Genomic DNA, 25,042 nt, shown 5'->3' with positions numbered 1-25,042 from the left:
AAAGAACCTGAGCTTCATTAAGTCCTGAGACCAGGTGTGTGAGGCCAATGAAAAGACAGAGGATTCAAGTCCCAATCTGAGTTGTGCGGCTTCAACATAATGGATGCTAACCTATGAAACTCCAATACTTTGGCCACCTGATATGAAGAATGGACTCATTTGAAAATACCCTGATGCTGGGAAAGATTGAAGGCAGGAGGAGAAGGGGACGACAGAGGATGAGATGGTTGGATGGCATCACTGACTCTATGGACATGAGCTTGAGCAAGTTCCAGGAGTAGGTGATGGACAGGGAAGCCTGGCGAGCTGCAGTCCATGGGGTCGCAGAGTTGAACATGACTGAGCAACTGAACTGAACCTAAAACTTATTATGGAGATAATTTTGCAATATACATATGTATCAAATCATTATGTCATACATCAGAAACTAATAATGCTATATGTCAATTATAACTCAATTAAAATTTTTTAAGGTCAGCATGATCACAGGAGAGTTAAGGTGACAGCGGGAGGCAGCCTGGTTCGCCACCTTTGGAAACTGCTGCTAAGTCACTTCAGTCGTGTCCGACTCTGTGCGACCCCATGGACGGCAGCCCACTAGGCTCTGCCATCCCTGGGATTCTCCAGGCAAGAACACTGGAGTGGGTTGCCATTTCCTTCTCCAACGTGTGAAAGTGAAAAGTGAAAGTGAAGTTGCTCAGTCTTGTCTGACTAGTAGCGACCCCATGGACTGTAGCCCACCAGGCTCCTCTGTCCATGGGATTTTCTAGGCAAGAGTACCGGAGTGGCTTGCCATTGCCTTCTCCTTGGAAACTGCACGTGAGTTCAAATCCTGAATCTGTCGTTTACTAAGGAATACAGTTACAATCAGTTTAAATTACTGTGTAAATCTCAGTGGGATTAAATAAAACCTTCCACCTCCTCTCTTTTTCCACAGGAGGTGTGAAAGATTTTAGGAAGGCCTTGGAGCCAGGGAGGGGACTAAGGGGCCCAGAGGTTGAAAGAGAGAGACTGGGAATTGTTTTTGAATTGGCTGAGAAGGTGGTTTGACTGCAGGGTACTGCTGCTGCTGCTTGAGGGCTAAAGGCAGAGGTCGGAGCTCAGGGGACAGGAAGCAAGTTAGGAAGCAGCGCCCAATCCAGGTGAAGATCTTTGATCTTTGATTGACAGCCTGGACCCGCCTGCCTTCCTGATTCCTCTTCCAGAGCAAAGGTCACGCAGCCAGTTTGAACCTCTTTTTTTTTTTTTTCCTTTTCCTTTCTCAGCTCAGTTGACCCTATAAGGCAGTGCAGCGTTGCCAAATCAAAAGTCGCTCTTCCCCTAACAGGAACTCTTCTGCAAATAGTTCTGTGAACCAGAACATTCCTCGGGAAAGATGGCAGGGAATTCGATATTGCTGGCTGCACTCTCTGTCCTCTCAGCCTGTCAGCAAAGTAAGCGTTCTGGGGTGGGGTGGTGTGAGTGTGTGTGTGTTTTACAGGGAACAGGGAGGGTTTGGGGTTTGTAAGTTTCCTAGTGTGTGTGTGTGTGTGTGTGTGTGTTACAGGGAGGGGGGATGGTTTGGGGTTTGTAAGCTTCCTAGTGTGTGTGTGTGTGTTAGAGGGAGTGGCGAGGATTTGGGGTTTGTACTCACTTGCTGGTGGCCTGTGGGCTCTGCAGAGCACTCAGGGTCATCAGGAGACAGGCAGAGATTTAGAACATTCTGGGGGTTAGTTCTCCCCAAGTTCTCCCTATGGGGCCGTGGTGGGCCCTCCAAGCCCAGAGAGTCTTCATCATCTGTGGTTACAACCCACAGCCCTCTTTGACTGAACCTGGGCCAAGTGGACTCTAAATATTAATTAGGAGTGTTCCAAAGGGAACATTGTACCTTGCTTACAAATCATAGCTGTGATTTCTTGAACTCCGTGTTTCCTAAATAAGCTGCCTAGGGCAGGTATGATTATCAGGTACCAAAAAAAAAAAAAAGCTCCTGCAAAAATATGAGCTTCAGATTAAGCAATTCATTCTGAATTTTAAAGCGCCTTCCCATTAGGATTATTCAGTATCCTGATCGCCTGGTTGAATAGAGGCTTTTTCTCCTCTGGGGTCACTTTGCTCAATTCCTATTATTTTAGGCGCATGATTCCTTAGCATGCAAATTGGGGGAAAGTGTCTGAACCTTGGCCGAGCAAGACTTCTTTATCAAGTGCACGTTTGTTAATTTTCCCCAGTGTGCTTGTACCAGGAAATGGGGCAGAGCTGTCGACTGCTTGGCCCTGGGCACCGGAGGCACACTGGTTTAGGACACAGTCCAGCCTGCACGCACACTCAATGGGAAAACTTGCTAGCGAGTCAGTTTTTACTACACTTGATCTTAGCCAAAAGGCCGAGAAGCGATTGCAAGTCAGTTTTTGTGAATTTATGAAAACATCATACCTTAAGATACACAGTTTGTGGTTTGATTAACCTCTTTTCTACAGTAAAGTAGAATGGTCATTGCCAATTAAGCATCACTTAACATCTGAAGATCCTTGTTTTGACCCTCTGGTTCACATAGACCCACACATAGGCACTATCCACCCCGCGTGTGCCCTGGTCCCGGCCCTGAAGAGGGCACAGGGGCAGGTCCACGGGTGTCCCCAGGCTGACTCAGCCCCTGCCTTCCCCACAGAGGGGCTCTGTTTGCTGTTGGGTGCCAGGGACAGTGTGAATCGCAGTGTGAAGTTCAGGCAGCTGGGCTGGGAAGAAGAGACTGGCACGACGGTGGTTGGTGGTGGACCGGGAATGTTTAATGACGGTGGACAAGTGGTGAGGGGTGGGAGAGAGAAAAAGGAGGAAGGGAGAGAGGGAGCTGGCATGAAGAACCAGAACGCGTTGCTTAGCTGAAGTCTGGTGTTCATGGAGATGGGACACCACTGTGCTGCAGTAGAAGCAGTGCAAGGCTTGAAAACAGACAGACTCACATCCTCTGGTCCAGCCACTTACAAGCTGGATGCCCTTGGCCAGGAAATTCTGTCCTTCAGTGTCTTCAGCAAAGAGGGTTAGACAGGACTGGTAGGGAGTGCCCACCAGCGTGCTTGGCCCAGAGTTGGCACTCAGCGTGGTCGTTTCCCTTGGCTGCTTCTCCACAGAGAGGAGTTTCTGCTGGATTGAGAGGCAGCCGTGTGGTGAAGGAGTCCGGCTGTGCCTGGCAGCGCAGGATGAGACGTCTTGATTCACTTTCCCCAGCACACATGTGTCCCCCTGGAGAGAGCGAGGGAAGGGAAAAGACAGTCAAAGCCAAAGGAGCTCATTTTCAAGTAGTTTTCAATCAGCTCATGGGAAGGGGAAGAAATGGAAGCGCTCCAGAAAAAGGGGTGAAATAGCCTTTTCACCCTTGTCATGTTGCTCAGTGACAGCCCTGGTCTCTCTGGAGGCCCTGACATGAGACCCCCGGGACTGGAGCTGGTGCAACGGGGGTCCTCCTTCCTGAGGGTGGGCGGGGTTTTTTGACCCCGTGGACTGTAAACCTCCAGGCTCCTCTGTCCATGGGATTCTCCAGGCAAGAATACTGGAGTGGGTTGCTATGCCCTCCTCCAGGGGATCTTACCAACCGAGGGATCGACTTCTGGTCTCCCATATTGCAGGCAGATTCTTTACCTTTTGAACCATAGGGAAACGATTGCTGATGTATAAATCTAGGAGCACACTTCATTCTTTGTTTCCATTTTACACGTGGAAACAAACAGCCTTGATTCCTGTTTTCTCTGAGTCTGTGGACTGCATTAAAAGCGCCAGTAATGTGATCCAGGATGGCCAAGTCTCAATTTTCTCCTCCACAGATAGATTTATAGCTGATGCCATGAGCCATTGGTCTCTCCAGATTTATGATGCCTTCACAAGGCTTAGCCCAGAGTCGGAAACCATCAATGCCCATCCCAATCTTATTTTACCTCTGCTCTCCTAGACTTCAGTGATATGACTACAGTTTGAATGAGAAAGATGCCAGTCCTAAGTGTCGACACACGTAGATGTTCAGCTATGGCTTTTAAATCCTGATCAACCCTTTATTTGCAGGGTTGTCGCTAAGGATCGGACACGACTGAGCGACTTCACTTTCACTTTTCACTTTCACACATTGGAGAAGGAAATGGCAACCCACTCCAGTGTTCTTGCCTGGAGAATCCCAGGGACAGGGGGTCACACAGAGTCGGACACGACTGAAGTGACTTAGCAGATGGGTATTGAGGTCCTGAAGTAAGCAGGCCAGTGTAGTGTTGGAGAGAACTGGTGACAAACTGAAACTGAAGGAAATAATCTGAAGAGAAAAAAAGAGACCCCAGAAGTCAGGTCAGGGGTGAAAAGAGATAACAAGGAGTGAGAACTGTCAACAAGGAGGAAGTGTAGGTCTAAAGCAAAGAGGGTCACAGAGGATCGTCAGAGGCAGGTGACTCCAGGCATCAGGTCTTGATAATCTAATGCATTTTCCATGCAGCGAATGAAGGATGAGAAAGTCATAATTATTTCATGATAGGGAAACGCAGTCATATAGGGAACCATCATCCCCAAGTTTTCTTGTGACCCCCCCACCCTGCCCTCCTCATCTCCAGGCAATTACTGATCTGCTTTATGTCACTGCAAATTCATTTCCATTTCTGAGAATTTTATACAAATAAGCTTATATAGTAGTACCTTTTTTTGAGGGGGAGGGGCCTTGCCTCTTTCATTCAGCATAATTTTTTTGGTATAAAACATTTAAATTATTGGTCATTTGGGGGAATTTGATGATCACCAGTGTATTACACTTGCACTGTCAAACTTGTAGCTTCATCACCATTAACTGGTTTGTTTTCATGACCTTGCTGAGGAATCCGCTGTTACTGCAGAGGTTCAAGAGAAAGGCCCTTTGAGATGTGTGTGCAGCTTCCTTTTGTATATCCGCAAAAGCTTTATTCACTCTGCTAACTTTTTCATCATTCACAGTGTTCATCTCCTTAAGATCAGTGGTAACTAGTTTTGCTTTCTCTTTAACCTGAAAGCTTTTTGGTTGACTCTGTGGAACACATGCCTGGACTCCTGCACTCTTGGTTTGTCCTTGGCCACTCAGATTCTCGTGCAGCTGCTCAAGTTCCAGGTGATGCCATCTGCACGCGCCTCATTCCGTGTAACTGTTCTGAGAGTCACCCGTTTTGTTTCGTTTATTACTAGTTCATTACTTTTTATTGTTGAGTAATATCTTGTTGTATGGATACATCACAAATTGTTTATCCACTCACTTGTTGATAGACATTTATGTTAGTCAGGGTTCTCCAGAGAAACAGAACCAATAGGGTACACATACACACTCTCACACATGTGTTTTAAAAGATTGGCTCTTACAACCGCTGGAGCTGGAAAGTCTGAAATTTGCAGGGTCTCTAGCAAGACTGGAAATTGCAACAAGAGTTGATGTTGCTGGGACTTCCCTGGTGGTCCAGTAGTTAAGAATCCGCGCTCCAGTGCAGGGGACATGGGTTTGATCCCTGGTCGGGGAACTAAGATCCCACATGCCACATGGTGTGGCAGAAAAAAAAAAAGAACTGATGTTTCAGTCTTGGTCCAAAGGAAGGCAAAATTCTCTTCCTCTTTGGGAGACCTCAAGCTTTTTTCTTAGGGCCTTCAACTGGATGGGTAAGGCCCATGCACAATAGGCAGGATATTTGCTTTATTCAAAGTCTACTGCTGTAAATGTTCATCACCTCTGAAAAATTATCTTCACAGCAGTATCTGGACTGGTGTTGACCAAACAGCTGGGCACCATGGTTAGTCTTATTGACTTATAAATTTAACCGTCAGCAAGTTGTTCCTGATTTTTAGCTATTACAAATAAAGCTGTTGTGAACATTTATGTACAGGTGTTTCTATGGACATATGATTTAATTTCTCTTGGGAAAATGTCGAGTTGTGGACTGACTGAATCATATGGTCAATATATGTCTAACTAAAAAATTCCAGACGGTTTTCCAAGGCAGTTGTACCATTTTACATTCCCGCCAGTGATGTATGAGAATTTCAGCTGCTTTTGCATCCTCATCTGTCTGTCTTTTTCAGTTGCTATGATCCGACTTTTTAAATTTTAGACATTTTAATAGATATGTAGTGCATGTTGTTAATGAATAATGATATGCCACATTTTTAACATTCGTTCCTTTTTTCTTGCAGGTTATTTTGCTATGCAGGTAGGAAAGGCGAGATCGAAATACAAAGTTACGCCCCCATCAGTCTCTGGGTCACCAGATTTTGAAAGAATTTTTCGTGCGCAGTGAGTAGTGCTTTTCCCTTCCGGAATACGGACCTGCCACATACACACAATTCCTAGTTAGGGGAAAGATGCACAGAGAAGATATGCCATTATAACAAGCTGCCCTTTACGGCCAAGACCCTTCTCAGGATCCTCGAGGCTTGAAATAGTCAGTGCATGGAGTTTCTACCCACTCACAGTACAAATTCAGAGGATCCATTCATAGAAAAGGCTGGAATCTTGGAGGAGGGACTGCTATATGTCTCTAAACATGGCAGTTTGGTCCACAAGCCTGGAGGGGTCCCCTTGAGAGTTCAGTTTTCTCATGTTGGATTAGTTATGCTGTTCATTTTCTATCTAAAACCTTTATTTCTTCTTATCCACTTTGAAGCAGAGGCAAGTCAGTATTATCCTCTGCCAATGGATCATTTCCTACACCCAGAAACCTGTAATAATAAGGAAGCTATTTCATTGTATTCATAGTTTTATTTTTTTAAATCATCTGTGCTCCTTGTATTTTCAGATCCACACATGTTCCACCATGACTCTGCCTGATGCAAGATGCTAGGTCTCCCTTTATATTTAATTCCCCCAACCAATTGCTTTTAAAACCATTGCACACATCACCATTTATGCATTGCTTGGCTCTTTTGTTAATACTTTGGGAATTTTCATCTTTGTTCATAAGTGAGGTTGGACTATAATTTTTCTTTTTCTTTTTTGTATGGTCCTTGCTCATTTTGCTATCAAGATTATACTAGTCTCACAGAATGAATGAGAGAATTATTTTCTCAAAGAATTTGAATAAGATTGGAACAGTGTATTCCTTCAAAGTTGTTAGGATTTGCCTATAAAATGATCTGCTGCTGCTGCTAAGTCACTTCAGTTGTGTCCGACTCTGTGTGACCCTATAGACGGAAGCCCACCAGGCTCCCCCATCCCTGGGATTCTCCAGGCAAGAACACTGGAGTGGGTTGCCATTTCCTTCTCCAATGTGTGAAAGTGAAAAGTGAAAGTGAAGTCGCTCAGTTATGTCCAACCCCTAGTGACCCCACGGACTGCAGCCTACCAGGCTCCTCCATCCACGGGATTTTCTAGGCAAGAGTACTGGAGTGGCTTGCCATTGCCTTCTCCACCTGATATTTTTTTGTGTGAAAAAAAAACTAAGAGATTTGATTTGTATAATGATTATGGAATTATTCAGGCTTTTTGTTGTGTCTTGAATCAGTTTGGGTCAGACTTGGCCCTTGAGATGACAACATTGGTCTCTTGTCCATCAAATCGCTCCACCAAGGATGGTACACATTATTTCCTAGGCTTAAAAGTATGATGAATACCACTGGTGGTATAAGAGGTGCACAGACATGCTTACATTTTTTTTAATGTGGTAAGAATGTGTAACATGAGCTCTATCCTGTTAGCAAAATGTTGAGTATATAGTATATTACCGTTGACTAGAGGTACAATGGTGTACAACTCTAGATTTCTAGAGTTATTAATCTGACATGGCTGAAATTTTATACCCAAAGTACGATTTTAAATAACATTGAACCACATGATAAGGAAGTCATTTCCATTACCTTTGAATCTTTATATCAAGTGGAGAGTGTTGATTTGGTGCTGATATGTCCCACATCCCCAAAGTAATATTTATTTTTTTTAGCAAGGTAATACACGTTTGTAGTCTGAAGATAAAGTGAAGTTACAAACCTTATAACAACTAATAATTCTCCTTACCCCCATTCCATGCTCAGAGACAGCCATTAGCGTTCCTTTTTTTTTTTTACTACTTTTGGTATTTATTTCCGTATTTCTGAATACTATGTGCTCACTGCTATTTACTGACTCAGAGATTTTAGACATTATCAATTGACTTCCTTTTATGGAAGAAAAAATTTCATGCTCCTCTGATCCTTCTTTTCCTCACTTCATGCTTCCTGTGAAGTTATATCACTTCATCAAGTTAAATCAATAGTCAATATTTATGTTATTGTGATTAAGTAAATAATGTTCAAAGCTGAATCAAGTAGTTTACTATGATTACCTTTCCTTCTTGTGTAGTTTGTTTGTTTATGTGGGGTTTATATTTGCCTCTTTATTTGCTTGCTTAGTTTCATCTTCAAATCTTTAGCAGAGCTGAAAATCCTCTAATACATTTAAATACATTAAATAAGCTAGTAATACCTTGGAGTGTTTTTTTTTTCTTGAGTCATTTGAGCCATTTTTCTGCTCCAGTCTGGAGGTTACACTTTAGGTCTGTTACGTAGCTGTCGTCCCAGGATTTCCTCTCATTGTTCTAGGAATTTCCCTTGTATTCTACTGATTTGGGGGCTTCCCAGGTGGAGATAGTGGTAAAGAACCCGCCTGCCAACGCAAGAGATGTAAGAGACACTGGTTCAGTCCCTGGGTTGGGAAGATGCTCTGGAGGAGGACATGGCAACCCACTCTCGTATTCTTGCCTGGAGAATCCCACGGACACAGGAGCCTGGCAGGTTACAGTCCTTAGAGTCGCAGAGTCAGACACGACTAAAGTGACTTAGCACGCACACTACTGATTTGGATCCCCTGTTTCCTGGATTTCCTATTAGGCTATTTATTTTTTATTTCTCATGTTGGTGGATTATACCCTTTAGGCGCTTTCTGAGAGAAGGAGAATGGTAGGTCTTGACATTTTTGGATATGCCTTTATTCTGCCTCATAGTTGATTGATGACTTTGTTAGGCATATATGTCTATGTTAAAAATCCTTACCTTAAAAAAACAAATACCCTCAGAATTGCAAAAACCTTGTTTCATTGTTATCTGACTTCCACTGCTGTTTTTGAGGTGTTCTGTGCTGTTCTGATCCTTCGTTTGGAAACTGTAGGAGCTTGAGGGTCTTGGCCTGTTCCGTGTCCTGAGAGGTTACGGTGCTGAGCTGACTCAGCCAGAGGTATTTTTCTTCACAGTTAGTCGCTCAGTCATGTCCAGCTCTTTGTGATCCCATGGACTGTAGCCCACCAGGCTCCTCTGTCATGGAATTCCCCAGGCAAGAATACTGGAGTGGGTAGCCATTCCCTTCTCCAGAGGATCTTCCCGAACCAGGGATCGAACCCCAGTCTCCTGCATTGCAGGCAGATTCTTTACCATCTGAGCCACTAGGGAAGCCCTTATGCTGAACCCTAGAGGAGACTTTCTGTAGTCTGAAAACTCATGTCCTTTTGTTCTTGAATATTCTTTAATATTATTTACCCCTAAATTTTGTTGTATTCTTTTCTCCATTCTTTCATTCTTAGAATATATATAAGTTGTAAGTTGACCTCCTAGACTGTTCCTATAGTTTTCTTTTATCTTGAGTTTGTCATCTTCTTATGTTTTTATTCTTTCTGGGAATTTCTTGAACTTCCAACTCTTAATTGATTTTTTTTAAAAAATTCAGATATGAATTTAATTCTTAAGAATTAATTTTATCCTTTGATATTTAGGTCTTATTGTTATTGCAGTTTTATCAATCCTTTCTCGTTTCATAGATGCGGTTTATTCTCTTATATCTGAGGATTTTAATGATATTGTTTAAAAACTGTTTCCTTTATCATTACTGTTTCTTCCAAGTCCCTTCTTATTTGTCTATTTTGGCTGTTGTCTTTAATTTTTATTTGTTATTCACTCATTAAGTATCTTTTGAGCACCTCTGTGTATTAGGTACTGTTTTAGTAGCTTGGGATATGATACTCAAAGACCCTTGCCCTTTTGAAGTTTACCTTATAGCCAAGGAAGACAGAAAATAAACAATAAAGAGATAGTAACTTAAGAATATGTTGTGCAAGAGAGTGGTAAGTGTTAGGAAATACAAGAAAAAGCATTGCATGGACACATGGGTGTGGATTGCTGGGGTGGGTTGCGATTTGAATAGGGTGGACAGTGTAGACCAGACTGGTAAGGTGGCACTTGAGCAAAGACTTAAGCACGTGAAGGAGTTAGCCATGTTAACTTGTAGGGAAGATGCTTTTGAGACAAAAGAAATAGCCAGTGCAAAGCCTCCAAGTGGGAATGTGTCTGATGGGTTAGCAAGGACGTTAGTGTGGCTGAGAGAGGGAGGCAGCAGACAGTGGTCAGAAGGAAAGTCAGAGAGGTGACGGATGGCCAGACCAGGCATCCACTGAAGGCCAGTGCTAGGACTTTGGCTTTTTGAAGTGAAATGGAAAGTCACTGCAGGGTTTTAAGCAGAAGACTAACTTATATTTTAAAAGGATCGCTTTGTTTTGCCAAGACTATCTCGGGCATTGGTAGAAGCAGAAAATTCAGTTAGGAAGTTACTGCGAAGATTCAGGCAAAGGGTGACAGTGACTTGAATCAGGAAGACAGAGTTGAGATGATGAGATATGAGAGATTCTGGGTATATTTTGAGGGTAGAGCCAATAGTATTTCCTGAAATAACAAATGTGGAGTGTGAGAACAGTCAAGAGCAGCTTTCAGAGTTTTGGCCTGAGCATCCTAAAGGATGAACTTGCGATGAACTAAGAGAGGGCTGCAGGAGGAGCTGTTTTAGGGGGAACACCATGATGAGACTTAACGCGGCAGCCACAGAGAGGCATTAGACATAACGCTCTACTAAGCTGTTTGGGTCATTTGTTATTGCATCATACACTGGCTAACACATTGTTGCTTACACATCCAAGCAGACATAGAGTACATAGTTGGACATACCAGTCTGCATTGTAGCAGAGAGCTGGAAACATAAATTCAGGAGTCATTGGCACAGGAAGATGATTTCAAGTCAGGACACTGGATGACATCTTTAAGGGAGTGGGTGTAGGTAACGAAGAGGAGAGGACCAAGGACTGAACCTGGTGTCCTCTGGCCTGATGAGGCCAAGAAAACAAGGGTCCGGGCAAGTGATCTAAGCAAAAGAGATCCTAGAGGGCTTACTCAAATGTCAGGTCATTCTTGATTGGCTGTCTGTGCAATTCAGTTCACTTGGGAGTGAACTGGAGGCTCTGAGTGCATGGGCAGGGCTTATGAGTGTGCAGCTTCACTAAAGGGTGATGGATCGTGAGGCAGCTTTCTTCTGGGCGGGGGAACCCCAGATTTCAGTATCTGTAGGTCATCTTTATGGAACCATTTGTTTTCTCTTAGGGAAAAAAACACTTAACCTTCCTGTGGGGTAGGAGGGTCTAAGGGGTGACAGGGGAGGGTGGGTATAATCGGCCTGCCTGCTAGCAGTCTGGCTAGTGAAGGAAGGACACTTCTTCCATGGTACAGTATATGAATTTTCACCGTAATCAACACAGAGCTTTATCACCACCTTCTGTTGTTTCCTGGAACACCTGGAGATTCCCTGGTTCAGTCTCTCCAGGCAATAATCTTCCCGTTTCCTGTGAAAGATTGAGGGCAAGTGGAGAAGGGGATGACAGAGGATGAGGTGGTTGGATGGTATCACCGACGCAATGGACGTGAGTTTGAGCAAGCTCCGGGAGATGGTGGAGGACAGGGAAGCCTGGTGTGCTGCAGTCCATGTGGTCGCAGAGAGTCAGATACAACTTAGTGACTGAACAACAACTCCTGTGATAGAACAGTGGGGGTGGATCTCAGGTGGAGGGGAACCAAAGTCCACCTTATACAGTCTCTCAGCCAGTTCTTCTGTTTCAGCCTTTGACCTCCAAGGAACGTGGGCCCCACTTACTGAGCCTCTGGGGTTCTGGGACCAGGACTGTCTCAGTCTTTATTTTTTCTTTCTCCTGCAGGCTCTTAGTTCAGCTTTCGACACTCGGCCCACTCAGCTGCTCTTCCCTTCATGCTGCTTTTCCTTCAGAAATTTGCTACCATTTCTCTTCTACTGCTGTGTCTGCTCCCATGCTCCCTATTCTTGAATATTTTATATCTGTTTTTTTATTCCTTAACTCGCATGTTCGTGAGTTTTCAGGAGGGAGAAGAAATAAACATGGGTTCGGTCCGCCATTTTAGCAGGAAGTCCTCATGACATGTCCCTGACCCCTTCTGAACAGCCATTTCCCCGACTCGGCAGAAAAAGTGTCTCATGCTCTGTCAGTCAGTTCAGTCACTCAGTCGTATCCAACTCTTTGTGACACCATGGACTGCAGCACGCCAGGCTGCCCTGTCCATCACCAACTCCCAGAGCCTACTCAAACTCATGTCAATCACGTTGGTGATGCCATCCAATCATCTCGTCCTCTGTCATCCCCTTCTCCTCCCACCTTCAATCTTTCCCAGCATCAGGGTCTTTTCCAGTGAGTTGGTTTTTTGCATCAGGTGGTCAAATTATTGGAGTTTCATCTTCAGCATCAGTCTTTCCAATGAAAACCCAGGACTGATCTCCTTTAGGATGGACTGGTTGGATCTCCTTGCAGTCTAAGGGACTCTTGAGAGTCTTCTCCAACACCACAGTTCAAAAGTGTCAATTCTTTGGCACTCAGCTTTCTTTATATAGTCCAACTCTCACATCCATACATGACTACTGGAAAAACCATAGCTTCTTAATATGCTGTCTGGGTTGGTCATAGCTTTTCTTCCAAGGAGCAAGTGTCTTTTAATTTCATGGCTGCAGTCACCATCTGCAGTGATTTTGGAGCCCCCCTAATAAAATCTCTTTCTTTCCATTGTTTCCCCATCTATTTGCCATGAAGTGATGGGACCGAATACTATAATCTCAGTTTTCTGAATGTTGAGTTTTAAGCCAACTTTTTCACTCTCCTTTTTTACTTTCATCAAGAAGCTCTTTAGTTCTTTACTTTCTGCCATAAGAGTGGTATCATTTGCATATCTGAGGTTATTTGTATTTCCCCTGGCAACCTTGATTCCAGCCTGTGCTTCATCCAGCCCAACATTTCTCACGACGTACTCTGCATATAAGTTAAATACACAGGGTGACAATATACAGCCTTGATTGTAAAGCAGTTTTCCTTCAATTAAAAATAAATAAATTTTAAAAAGTTGATTCATAGAAAAATAACAAGAGCATGGTAGTAATGATTTGGTCACTAAGTCGTGTCCAATTCTTGCAACCCCATGGACTGTAGCCCACCAGGCTCTTCTGTCCATGGCATTTCCCAGGCAAGAATACTGGAGTGGGTTGCCATTTCCTTCTCCAGGGGATCGTCCCAACCCAGGGATCAAACCCAGGTCTCCTGCATTGCAGGCAGTCTCTTGCATTACAGGTGGATTCTTTACCAACTGAGCCACCAGGGAAGCTGGTTAAGAGTATATGGATGGGCTAAATTTTTGACAGTAATATATTAATGTTTGAATTTTGGGAGATATGGCTTATAAAATGATCACGGGAGGAAATTCTGCATCTCCCGCTTTGTCTTTCATGATCTGAGAGCTTCCTGTTGGTGTTGGATTTTCAGCAGGTCAAATTCTTGGGCCACTTGTTCTACACTTGTTCACATAGTTTTCACAAATTTGATTTTCTTTCAAGTTTTTTCCTCCTTCCTTTTCTTTGTCTGTACCACTCTTGTCCTAGAAATAAAAGCTGGACACCATTTCCAAATATTTCCCTTAAGTTGCTGTTTATAAGTATCCAAATTCAGTTTCCTTGTCAGAAGTGTTTTGTTTGATTAATCATTGCAGAACAGAGAGGAGTTAAAAAATATTCATGGCAAATCAAAGGGGAAAAAGTGGAAGCAGTGATAGATTTTATTTTGTTGGGCTCCCAATCACTGCAGCCATGAAATTAAAAGATGCTTGCTTCTTGGAAGGAAAGCTATGACAGACCTAAATGGCATATTTAAAAGTAGAGACATTACTTTGCTGACAAAGGTCCGTCTAGTCAAAGCTGTGGTTTTTCCAGTAGTCATGTATGGATGTGAGAGTTGGACCATAAAGAGGGCTGAGTGCCAAAGAACTGATGCTTTTGAACTGTGGTGCTGGAGAAGACTCTTGAGAGTCTCTTGGACTGCAAGGAGATCAAATCAGTCAACCATAAAGGAGATCAACCCTGATTATTCATTGCAAGGACTGAGGCTTAAGCTCCAATACTTTGCCTGCCTGATGCTGGGAAAGATTGTAGGTAAAAGGAGAAGGGGGTGGCAGAGGATGCCATGGGTAAGTAGTATCACTGACTCAATGAATATGAATTTGGGCAAACTCTGGGAGGTATTGAAGGACAGGGAAGCTGGCATGCTGCAGTCCTTGGGGTCACAAAGCACTGGACATGACTTAGTGACTGAACAACAACAAAAAATAATAGACAATATTAGAGTGGGGGTGGGAGATTTGGAGCCATGAGATACCATTATGGTCACAGTAATGTGCTGTGGTCCATGGGTTCACAAAGAGTGGGACATGACTGGGCGACTGAACAGCAACAGATAGCTGTCCTGGGCTCTCTTGGAAGGGTGAATGAGAATGGTCTTACTCCCTTTCCTGGATTTCTTCTTGGATATTCCAGAGTACTAGCCCAGTTCTCGCCTTAGGTTCCAAGGTTTAGAATGAACTTGGCCAGATAAGAGTAGTCTTGTTGCTAGTGAAGCCATTTCAGCTTTTATCTGAGGTGGTTAGGGCAGAAGCCCCTTGGGTAACCAGTTCATTCCCAAACCTACTTGACTACCTGTTCTCTTTCTCAGGGGAGTCTCCCTTGAGCTCTGCAAATCCCCACGAGGGAGTGCACGTTCTTTTCTGGTGCTCCTGTACCAAAGCACTGAGTCCCTTCAGTCTCCCTTGAAGGTCTCATGGCCACGTCAGTCACAGAAATGCTGCCTTTCTCTCGCTCTTCCTCTTGCTGCTTTACCCTAAGTGTAGCCAAGAAGAATTATGACTAACTAATATAACCCACTCCAGTATTCTTGCTGGAGAATCCCATGGACAGAGAAGCCTCGTAGGCTACAGTCCACAGGGTCGCGTAGAGTTGGACATGACTGAGCAACGGAACGGAATAACTAAGTTAGTTAGACTAATAACTAATTAATTGGACTAATAACTAATTAAGTCTTTCTTTGAGTGGAACTTGACAACATCTCATAGCGACTACTTCACGGTTCCTCTGACCAGCCCTGAAGTGCCTGTTTCCTGTCTGAGGGTCACACAGATTGGATATTTGTCAAGTAGAGATGATTATTATGGAGCCAGTTTACCCAAGTCACTAGATCAGTTACTAACCCCTTCTCTAGAGACCCCCTTCCTTTCCTCTCCCCTTCCTCCAGTGAGGGCATTTGGGGTGACTCTAGAGTTTTGCAGCCTTTGGCCAGAATACATTCTTTGAAATTGTGAAAATAGCAACTATAATTTCACCAAGGGCCATTTCTTCATGTTATTGCTAAGCTTAGAAAAGTCTTTCTAGTCTAATTTGAGCACCTTGATCCCTTTAGATTAAAGGCTTTTCTAAATCTAAAAAGTAGATCCAAATAATAAATTAATCTTGTAATTTAAATATATTTCCTCTGATTCTATCCTCACTGGAAGAGAAGAACAGCTGCTGATGACCTCATTCTTTTTCATACACTCAAGGATCATTATTAAATGTCTTTCATCTTTTTTATTTTGAAGCTAGGTAGCACAAATTCAGCTTTTTTTCCAATCATTAAAAGATTTGGTTGTTCTCTTTAGACTGAAAAGATTTTCATATTGTTTCTAAACCTGGAGCCTAGGAATGTATGTAGTATTCCAGCAATGATTCCATCAGTTCTGCATAAGGCAGAAGAATTACCTCTTATTTCCATCTTTTTATACTACTATTTGTCTAAATGCTGAATTATTCAGTTCCTATTCCCAGATTAACTGGCCATAAGACAAGAGTAAACCCAATCATCACGAAGCTGAGAATTCTTTAGAAATATTATTCTTTTCATATTCTGTTGCAGTTCTCTCTCTGTTTTTTTGCCATTTTCTTAACTTCTTATAGTCACTTTGAATTCTAATCCTGAAGTTTAGAAATTAAAAAATTATTGACCATAATGTTTGTCTAAAAACCTTGGGAAAAAGGAAAATCACAAAATAGTAATTTTTCAAATGTTCTGTAACAACAAGATTTTAGTAATGACTCAGCTCTTTTGTAGGAATGGCAAAAATGATACATAATAGACAATAAACACACTTCCATCCTTCTTAGAAGTGTACTGATCTTAGACATTAGCTGAAAGCATTAGCTGTATTTTTCCACTGAGTTATAAAGGGCTTGAGATCTCTGAGATGAGAGAATGACTACGTGAGGAGCTTTTCAAACTCCATTCTCCTCTAAGGCCTACCTGTATTTGTCACCTGGGGCCATGGTAAAACAAAATGCCACAGTCTGGGTGGCTTCAGTGACAGGTGTTTATTTTTTACAGTTATGGAGGCTGCAAGTCTAAGATTGAGGTTCTGGCTGCTTCTGTTTCTGGTGAGCGCTTTCTTCTCTTGGCTTGATGTGTCCTCACTTGGCCTTTCTTTATTAGAGAGGGAGAGAGTCTGCCAGTGTCAGAGAGCTCTCTCGTGTTTCTTCTTATAAGGACAGCAATCCTGTTGAATCAGGACGCTACCTTTGGACCTCATTTAACTTTAATTACTTTCTTAGTTCAAATACAGCGCCCTAGGGGTTTAGGGCTTCAGCATGTAAACTTTGGAAAGACACAGACATTTAGTCTATGCTACCAACAGACAAACAGCTTCTGTCCCACAAGCTGGGTGATTCTCAGGCAGTCAGGGGAAGAGAAAGTGGAAGTTGCTCAGTCGTGTCTGACTCTTTGACCCCATGGATTATACAGTCCATGGAATTCTCCAGGTCAGAATAATGTGGGTAGCCTTTCCCTTCTCTAGGTGATCTTCCCAATCCAGGGATCAAACCCATGTCTCCCACATTGCAGGAGGATTCTTTACCAGCTGAGCCACAAGGGAAGCCCCAAGGAATGAGAGGCAGCTAGAATTTGGATGAAATGCAAGCCTCACTTCCTCATCTCCCCATGCTGTTCCTTAGCAGCAGCACCACTGAAGTGCTGGTAGGATTCATGCCCTCCTGATGTCAGCAACAGTCTCCTTCTGGTGTTCTCATATCAATGGTTACTTGACAAGGGACAATTTAGATAGTTATGGATCTAGATAAAAAGATATCTCTGACAACCTCTCATTCCCAAGCCTTTTCTGAGCATATTGACCTGTTGCTCTGACCACCCCCACCCTCCCCAGCCAGTGTAATAAACCCAAACACTTCTCAGGGTCAAAAGCCAGCAGATGGAGGCTGGATCATCTATTAATAGTGCAAATAGCTTATGGCAGTGTGCAACCCACTGAAGTTTCAGAACAAGTCATCAAAATAAAAGAAGGATAAAGAGGAGCAGCAAAAATCTTGAACAAGGGGAGCCTTCTTTAAGTTGCCTTATCTGCCTTTTATTTTTTAAAATAAAATACTATAAGCATAAGGGCTTCCCTTGTGACTCAAATGGTAAAGAATCTGCCCAGAATGTGGGAGACCTGGGTTTGCTCCCTGGGTTGGGAAGATACTCTGGAGAAGGGCATGGCAACCCACTCCAGTATGCTTGTCTGGACAATCCCATGGATAGAGGAGCCTGGTGGGCTACAGTCCACAATGCTGCAAAGAGTCGGACACGACTGAGTGACAATACATACGCATTGTAAGCAAGGAATTAGAAATGTTTTCTTGACTGTTCAAGTTTTCCTCTTTGCAAATGGTTCAGATTTTTCTAGGAACAAGTTTGTCATAAGCAAAGATTCACATTGAGTGTTCATGAGAAATCTCTCAAACAGCAGAAGTATTTAGAAGTGTTTTAGGCCAGAGATTTCCCAAGTGATGTATATACACTGAGGAGGCGCACTAAGGAATCTGCTGTGGGAGTGAGGAAAATATTGGAGCTTCTATTTATATTTGCTCTTAAAATACCATCTTTTAATTTCTGTGTGTTTTATAATGTGTGTGATACTCTTTTCCAGTCAAATGTATTAGCTGTGCTGATGGATCAATCCCATTTTCCCAGTGGTTTAATGTAATGGAACTTCATGTCTTGCTCACTGTCAAGGCCTCCATGGTTATTCCTGGTTGGGTGGTCTTCCACATGGTCATTTAGGGGCCAAGACTTCTTCCATCTAAGGGTTTTGTCTCTGTCCAGGTACTCAAGAGTTTTCTCCTTTCAACCAGTGTCAGGGGCAAGGGGGCTTGGCACACTATCTACTTAGCCATCTGGCTCAGGAGTGATATATTTTATTTTAGTTTCTTTCCATTGGCAAGAAGTAGCCCCATCAAAATCCCAGGAAGCTGGGAAGTGTATCCTTGACCAGGCAGCTACCACACAGCACCAATGTCACACCATCCTTGTTGTCAGCCAGTGCTCTCTGCTCTTGCAGAACGTGTGGATATTTTTATTTGACCAGGGTTGTGCAATTTGAAAAAGTCAGAGACTGGGGTTTTAGGCACTGTGCCAGAACCCAATATGTGGTGAGCTTTGTAGTACCTACACTTGATGATGGACACAGGGCCCAAACAGTCCTTACTTCAGATCTACGTTCATTGTTCCCAGCCCTTGGGTCCAGGCAGTCATCTGCAGTGGTCACGTGTCCTGAGGTCCCAGGTCCAGAACCCCTTGGAGTTGGGGATGGACCAGTGGCTTTGACCATTCAATCTCCACAGACTCCACTGGCCCATCCTCTAGGGTGACCAACTCTTTCCAGTTTGCCTGGGACTTCCCCAGTTTCAGCACTCTGGTTTCTGTATCCCAGGAAATCCCTCAGTTCCAGGCAAACCAGGACAATTTAGCTGGGGTTGTCCTGGTTTTTAAATCAAAGACCTATGTTCTGAAAACTTCAGCGTGGGGCACACTGGGATGGCTGGTCACCCTTCCAGCAAAGACTCTTTCTGTTATTACCCCAGGCGGAATCTGAGGCTCAGGGTGACATCTGTCTGGAACAAAAGAGAACCTCATCCCTCATCTTTTTGTGAGATGCTTAAATATCAAAGCACACAGGATTAAAGTACAAAAAGGACTCTCACCAGGGAATATAGTGGACAGGCTTGTTTGCTGCTAGAGTGGTCACGCAGGAAGGAGAGCAGTCCAGCAGTGGTCAGAATCACTCTGTTTCCGTGCAAAGGGAAACTGACACAGCTGCTACCAGCCGATTTCTGCCCCTTTTCTGTCCGTAAGGAGTTTTTCCTGAGAATCTTCTGTAATAATAGATCTGGCTTCATGTCCAAAACGAGACCATCAATTATTTTCATTTTGGTTTTCCTGTCAATGTGACTGTAATTAGTCACCAATAGGATTGTGAAGAACACATTTTCAGAGTTTGGTCCCCTGGAGTTAAACAGCATCTGTGGATGGCTCACTGTGAATGAGCTGTCCCGGGACATATCCAGGCATGGACCACTTAACCTAGCTGTGGGGTCTGCGGGGGCCCGCAAATGCTGGTAGTTGAGGATGAAGTCATATGGTGAAGGGGATGCGAAAAGTCAGACTGAGCAGCTAGAATGGGATTCCAGTTATTTCAAGGCCAAACGATACCTGGTGTCTTCAGCAGGCAGCAACTGTTAGAAATAGTGGGGTCCCAGGCTGCCTATCACAGGTGGCGCTAGTGGTCAAGAATCTGCCTGCCAACGCAGGAGACACAGGGGAGTCGAGTTGGATCCGTTCGTCAGGAAAATCCCCTGGAGAAGGAAATGGCAACCCACTCCAGTATTCTTGCCTGGGAAATTCCATGGACAGAGGAGTCTGGAGGGCTACAGTCCATGGGGTCGCAAACAGTCGGATATGACTGAACCCAGACAGCACAGGTTGGCTGTCAGAAAGTTCTTTTCAATCTCTGAAAGATGATAGTGGAAGTGGACAAAGCTTCGGGGCTTAGGGCAGGTCAGGAAAGGAGGGACCAGGAGAAAAGTACAATGAGCACACCCAGGACCTGGGGTCAGGGTGAGCCCAGCGGTGATTCACTGCCGGAGTCTCACTCCTTAGGAGAGGAGGGTGCAGAGAGAAGGTGCCCCAACACTCCAGGGAGCACTGACGCAGTGACTCACATCCCTGCCTGAGTCTCCGTGACTCCAGTCGCCCCTGCTCCTCTGGGCCTCAGCACCCCTTTCCCCATCTTCTCGGTTACTCCCTGGAGTTCCAGGGCCGTGGGCAGGGACCGCCTGCTGGCTGGTGTTTGACGGGAGGGGCCGTGCCACTGCTCTGTCCCAGTCCCCCCGTCCTGTGAGGGTGGGACCCCTCCCAGGTTCTAGAGCCTTCCGTGACTGCTCTTGGGTGCTCTGTGTCCTGGGGCAGGGGGAGGTGAGGGTGGTGGCTCTCCCCAGCTCTTTGCCACTTCCGTTATCTGAGGCACAGCACTGCTGGCGTCTGGAGTCTCAGCAGTCCTTTCATGAAGACCGTCCTTCAGCTTTCAACCTGGTCTCCATTCGGGGTGAAACTGGTTCCCTGGCTTAGGTGAGTGTGCGGGAGACCCTTGAACGTATGTTCATTCTCTTTCCTCACCCCTTCTTGCTCAGAGGCCCTCTTCCTCTTGAAGATGAGACACGAAAGTGCTGGTACATCTCAGCACGTGTGGAAGGATGCCCACAGGGGCCACAGACCCAAGAGGTTGTGTCTCTACAGAGTAGCCTGGGATTGGCTGGGATGCTTTTACATAACACCATCTATCTACCCCACATGCCCAGCCAGGACCACTAGTGCAGTGGGGAAAAAAAACCTTCTAAATAGTTAAGATTTTTATGAAGAATAAATTGGACTGCTTTCAAGGGTGATTTTAAAAAAAAATCTCATTGTGGCTAATTTTGAGTCATCTTGTGGAAAAACTTAACCATTAAATTTGGAATATTTTAAGGTGTTTTACTCCCTTGGAGGAGGGCATGGTAACCCACTCCAATATTCTTACCTGGAGAATCCTATGGACAGAGAAGACTGGCAGGCTACAGTCCATGGGGCCACAGAGAGTTGGACATGACTGAGAGACTAAGCACAGCACAGCAAGGTGTTTTACAAGACTAGGTAGAAGGACTATAAAAGGACTGTAACCTGCCAGGCTCCTCTGTCCATAGGATTTTCCAGGCAGGAATACTGGAGTGGGTTGCCATTTCCTTCTCCAGGGGATCTTCCGAACACAGGGATTGAACCTGGATCTTCTGCATTGCAGGTAGATTTTTTAAGGCTGAGCTACCAGGGAAGGCTCTAGATAAAAGGACCATTGTGTTTTGTTTCCAAAAAGGATCACAGAAACATCCAATGAGTGTGGAAAATAGAGCATTCTTCTGCTATTATTCTCTTCGGCTTCACGGAAGACAGGTCCATGGATTTAGCTGAGGAAAAGGAAGTAATTTTTAACATAGCTGTAATTATTCTGACCATTCACATTTATAAAGGGTCTTTCTTGTTTAACCTACTGCAGCGACTTATATTAGAGAAAAAGCAACCATCACAAGCAAAATAGTGCCAGGGAGGGGAAAGGGCAGAAAGGCAGATCTCCATTTTTCCCCGAGTGTGAGAAAGTTGTGGCAATGATTTGTGAGGGTGTCAGTGTCAGACTCGGGATGAGACATTCCTTATGTCATTCTACTGGTCTTTTGAGACTTTAAAGACAGCAGTAGAAAATGAAGAGGAAAGCTTTTGACGTTTGTATTCCGCATTTCTGATGTGCCAGGGGTCTGTTGATTGCTCCCCTGGCTTTGAGAGAGTTGAGTGGGTGACAGTGTGGGGTTAGAAAGGTCCACTCGCGCTTCTGACTCTGCACCGGCCGTGGGCTTTATATGAGCACGAGTTATGCAGTTAATTGTGCAGCTTTCTTACCCAGCTTTAAGAGATGGTTGAATGATTATCATGAGTTTTTTCTCATGTAGTTGAGTCAAAAACTAATAAGGTTGAGTTGACCCATCTGCAATTTCCTATAGATTTTATGGAGAATGAGGAAAGAATTATACTTTATAATTATGCTTTGTTCTTTTTTTGTTAGAGGTATTCTTTCCAGATTTATTGAGGTATAACTGACAAATTAAAATTGTATGATATTTAAAGTATACAACATGATGATTTGACACACATATAATTTGTGAAAGAATTTCCCCCATTGAGTTAATTAACACATTCGTTGCTGCTGCTGCTGCTGCTGCTAAGTCACTTCAGTCGTGTCCGACTCTGTGTGACCCCATAGACGGAAGCCCACCAGGCTCCCCCGTCCCTGGGATTCTCCAGGCAAGAACACTGGAGTGGGTTGCCATTTCCTTCTCCAATGTGTGAAAGTGAAAAGTGAAAGTGAAGTCGCTCAGTCGTGTCCGACCCTTAGCGACCCCATGGACTGCAGCCTACCAGGCTCCTCCATCCATGGGATTTTCTAGGCAAGAGTACTGGAGTGGCTTGCCATTGCCTTCTCCGACACATTCGTTACCCTTTACATATTTACTCTTTTTGTGAAAACACTTAAGTTTTACTTTCTTTTGTTGTTTTTCAGTCACTCAGCCGTGTCTGACTCTTTGTGACCCAATGGACTGCAGCACACCAGGCTTCCCTGTCCTTCGCCATCTCCTGGAGCTTGCTCAGACTCATGTCCATTGAGTCAGTGATGCCATCCAACCATCTCCTTCTCTGTTGTCCCCGTCTCCTGCCTTCAATCTTTCCCAGAATCAGGGTCTTTTCTAATTAGTTGGCTCTTTGCATTAGGTGGCCAAAGTTTTACTTTCTTAGTAGACTTCAATTATACAATAAAGTGTTATCAGCTACAGTCGCCATGTTATATATTAGATCCTCAGACCTTATTAATTTTAATAACTGAAAGTTTGTACCCTTTTATTAGACTCTCCCTATTTTGCCCACCCTCAGGCCTTGGCACTCACCATTCTATTTTCTGTTTCCCTGGTGGGAAATCACTGGGGACTTCCCTGGTGGCTTAGATGGTAAAGCGTCTGCCTGCAATGGGGAGACCCAGGTTCAATCCCTGGGTCAAGAAGATCTCCTGGAGAAGGAAATGGCAACTCGCTCCCGTATTCTTGCCTGGAAAATCCCATGGACGGTGGAACCTGGTGGGCTACAGTCCATGGGGTTGCAAAGAGTCAGACACGACTGAGCAACTTCACTTTCACTTTCACAAGTGATATCATGTAGTATATGTTTTTTTCTGAAGACCTCCCTTTAACATTTCTTACATGTCTAGTGGTGATGAACTCCTTCAGATTTTGTTTCTAAAATTCTTTATCTCTCCCTCAATTTTGAAGAACAACTTTGCAGGGTAGAGTTTTCTTAGTTGGCAGTTTTTTCCTTCAACAGTTTGAATATATCTTCCCACCCGCTTCTGGCCCACCGAATTTAAAACTGTTTCATTGCTTGTGATGGTCCTGTAGGACCTGTGAATGCAAGCCTCATTGGCTATCAGAGCTGGGTAGTTTCGGGGCCTGTCCCTTAGGGAAAAACTGCAAAAGCTAGGGTGCCAGATGTGTGTGCAAACTCCTTCTGGACAGATGCTGGCAGTCTTGTTTTATCAATGGAGTGAATTGAAGGCAGTAGGTAAGGGAAGTGCCCATCAGCTCCCAGGGCTCCAGGGAGGATCTCATCTAGCCCCTGGATATGTGCTAAACTAGAAGCAGGGTCTCCAGGCATCAGCTTGTAAGTGTGGAGGCAGACCCTCTCTAGAGGAAGATTGGAGACGTGACTTTTTGCCTGCTTCCTCTGCAATGAGCCCCAGATGGTTCGCTGTACTGAGTGTTCATGGACTCTGTTAAGAAATGCTATAGTCCTGTGGGTCTCATGGATACAAGCCCTGTGGGGTTGCATTTTGGGGAAACCAGCACTCAGGTGGAAGTCTTTAAACTTGGAGTGTGAGATGTGCAGCCTAACCCCTTTGCTCCTCAGGGAGAAGCTTGGGGTTGAGGGTTTCCTCCTGAATGTATGATGCTGTGATAGGGGTGAGGAGAGTGTGTCTCAGCTTCTCTTGTTTGTTTCAGTGTAGCTTTTTTTGGCCATACACTCAGCTTGCAGGATCTCAGTTCCCTGATGAGGGACTGAACCTGGGCCACAGCAGTGAAAGCCTGGAATCCTAACCACCAGGCCACCAGGGAACTCCCAGTATGGCTGTTTTCTTATTTGCCTGATGTGTAGGAGTCATTCGGCTTGTTTCAGGATTTCTTTCAGAGGGAGCTGCTCTGTGTGTATCTGCACATTCATTGCACCTGTGGGAGGGAAGGTTAAGAGCCTCCCATGTAAGCATCTTGGTCACAAAAGAAAACAAACCAAAACACTTTTCCCCCCACATTGAGGAAAGAAGAGGTAAAAGAGAGAGAGAGAAAAGAATCATTCAAGGTGACCTGGGTTAGAAGATACAACCTTGAAGAACCAGAATCAACTGTTTCTTGGTCATTTGCCTTGTAACCTTACATACTCAAGCTTTAAGGCTCAAGAATCCTACGTACATCCTTAAAGGAAGGATGTAGGATCATTTCTAATCCTGTAGACTATGACTCTTCCACCAGGATCGACTCAAGACCTTATTACACGTTACATTAAAGTTTTCTTTTACCTCGTTGTGATATTGTCAGCAGACAGCTCAGCCAACCTAACCAAGATCACTTGGGGGCATAGCACAGGAAGGAAGATGAATATAATTCATCTTTTTTCCTTTTGCTAGGTGCAGACGAATTAATTATAGTTCCCAGATAATGATTCCCTTTTGCTTAAAATAGTATCAAAATTTCCACCCAAGTCTTCTATGAATAGAAGCAATTTGACTTGACATTAGGACAGAGCTTTGGGATCTGGAGATGACACAGACTTCCTCTGATTCTCTGGGAGGCATCGTCAGCTTGGGTTCTCGGTCTTTAGTTTTTTCCACCATAAAATGGGAATGAAATATGCTTCATTCATTTCAGGAGGTTTTAGGGGATTTCTTTGAAAACCGTTTAATATGATGAGCAACTCAA

At 44.2% G+C, this 25,042-nt stretch overlaps 1 protein-coding gene and 1 pseudogene across 1 annotated transcript in view; one reads left to right on the top strand and one right to left on the bottom strand.

Moving 5' to 3' along the window:
- Positions 1-1,250: 1,250 nt before the first annotated feature.
- Positions 1,251-25,042, top strand: part of MGST2 (microsomal glutathione S-transferase 2) — a 28,643-nt gene continuing 4,851 nt past the window's right edge. The window contains exons 1-2 of the mRNA XM_055405117.2: positions 1,251-1,433; positions 6,160-6,259. Of these exons, the coding sequence (XP_055261092.1) occupies positions 1,376-1,433; positions 6,160-6,259 (158 nt within the window). The 5' untranslated portion in view covers positions 1,251-1,375. The remainder of the gene's footprint in view (positions 1,434-6,159; positions 6,260-25,042) is intronic.
- On the bottom strand, positions 4,758-5,758 carry LOC148774837 (ribosomal biogenesis factor pseudogene; annotated as a pseudogene).

The sequence above is a fragment of the Moschus berezovskii genome, chromosome 19, assembly GCF_049115385.1.
Source record: "Moschus berezovskii isolate FMDL1 chromosome 19, NW_MosBer_1.0, whole genome shotgun sequence".
Lineage (NCBI taxonomy): Eukaryota > Metazoa > Chordata > Mammalia > Artiodactyla > Moschidae > Moschus > Moschus berezovskii.
Note: the sequence above shows the minus strand (reverse complement) of the source record. Positions and strands in the feature narration are given on the sequence as shown.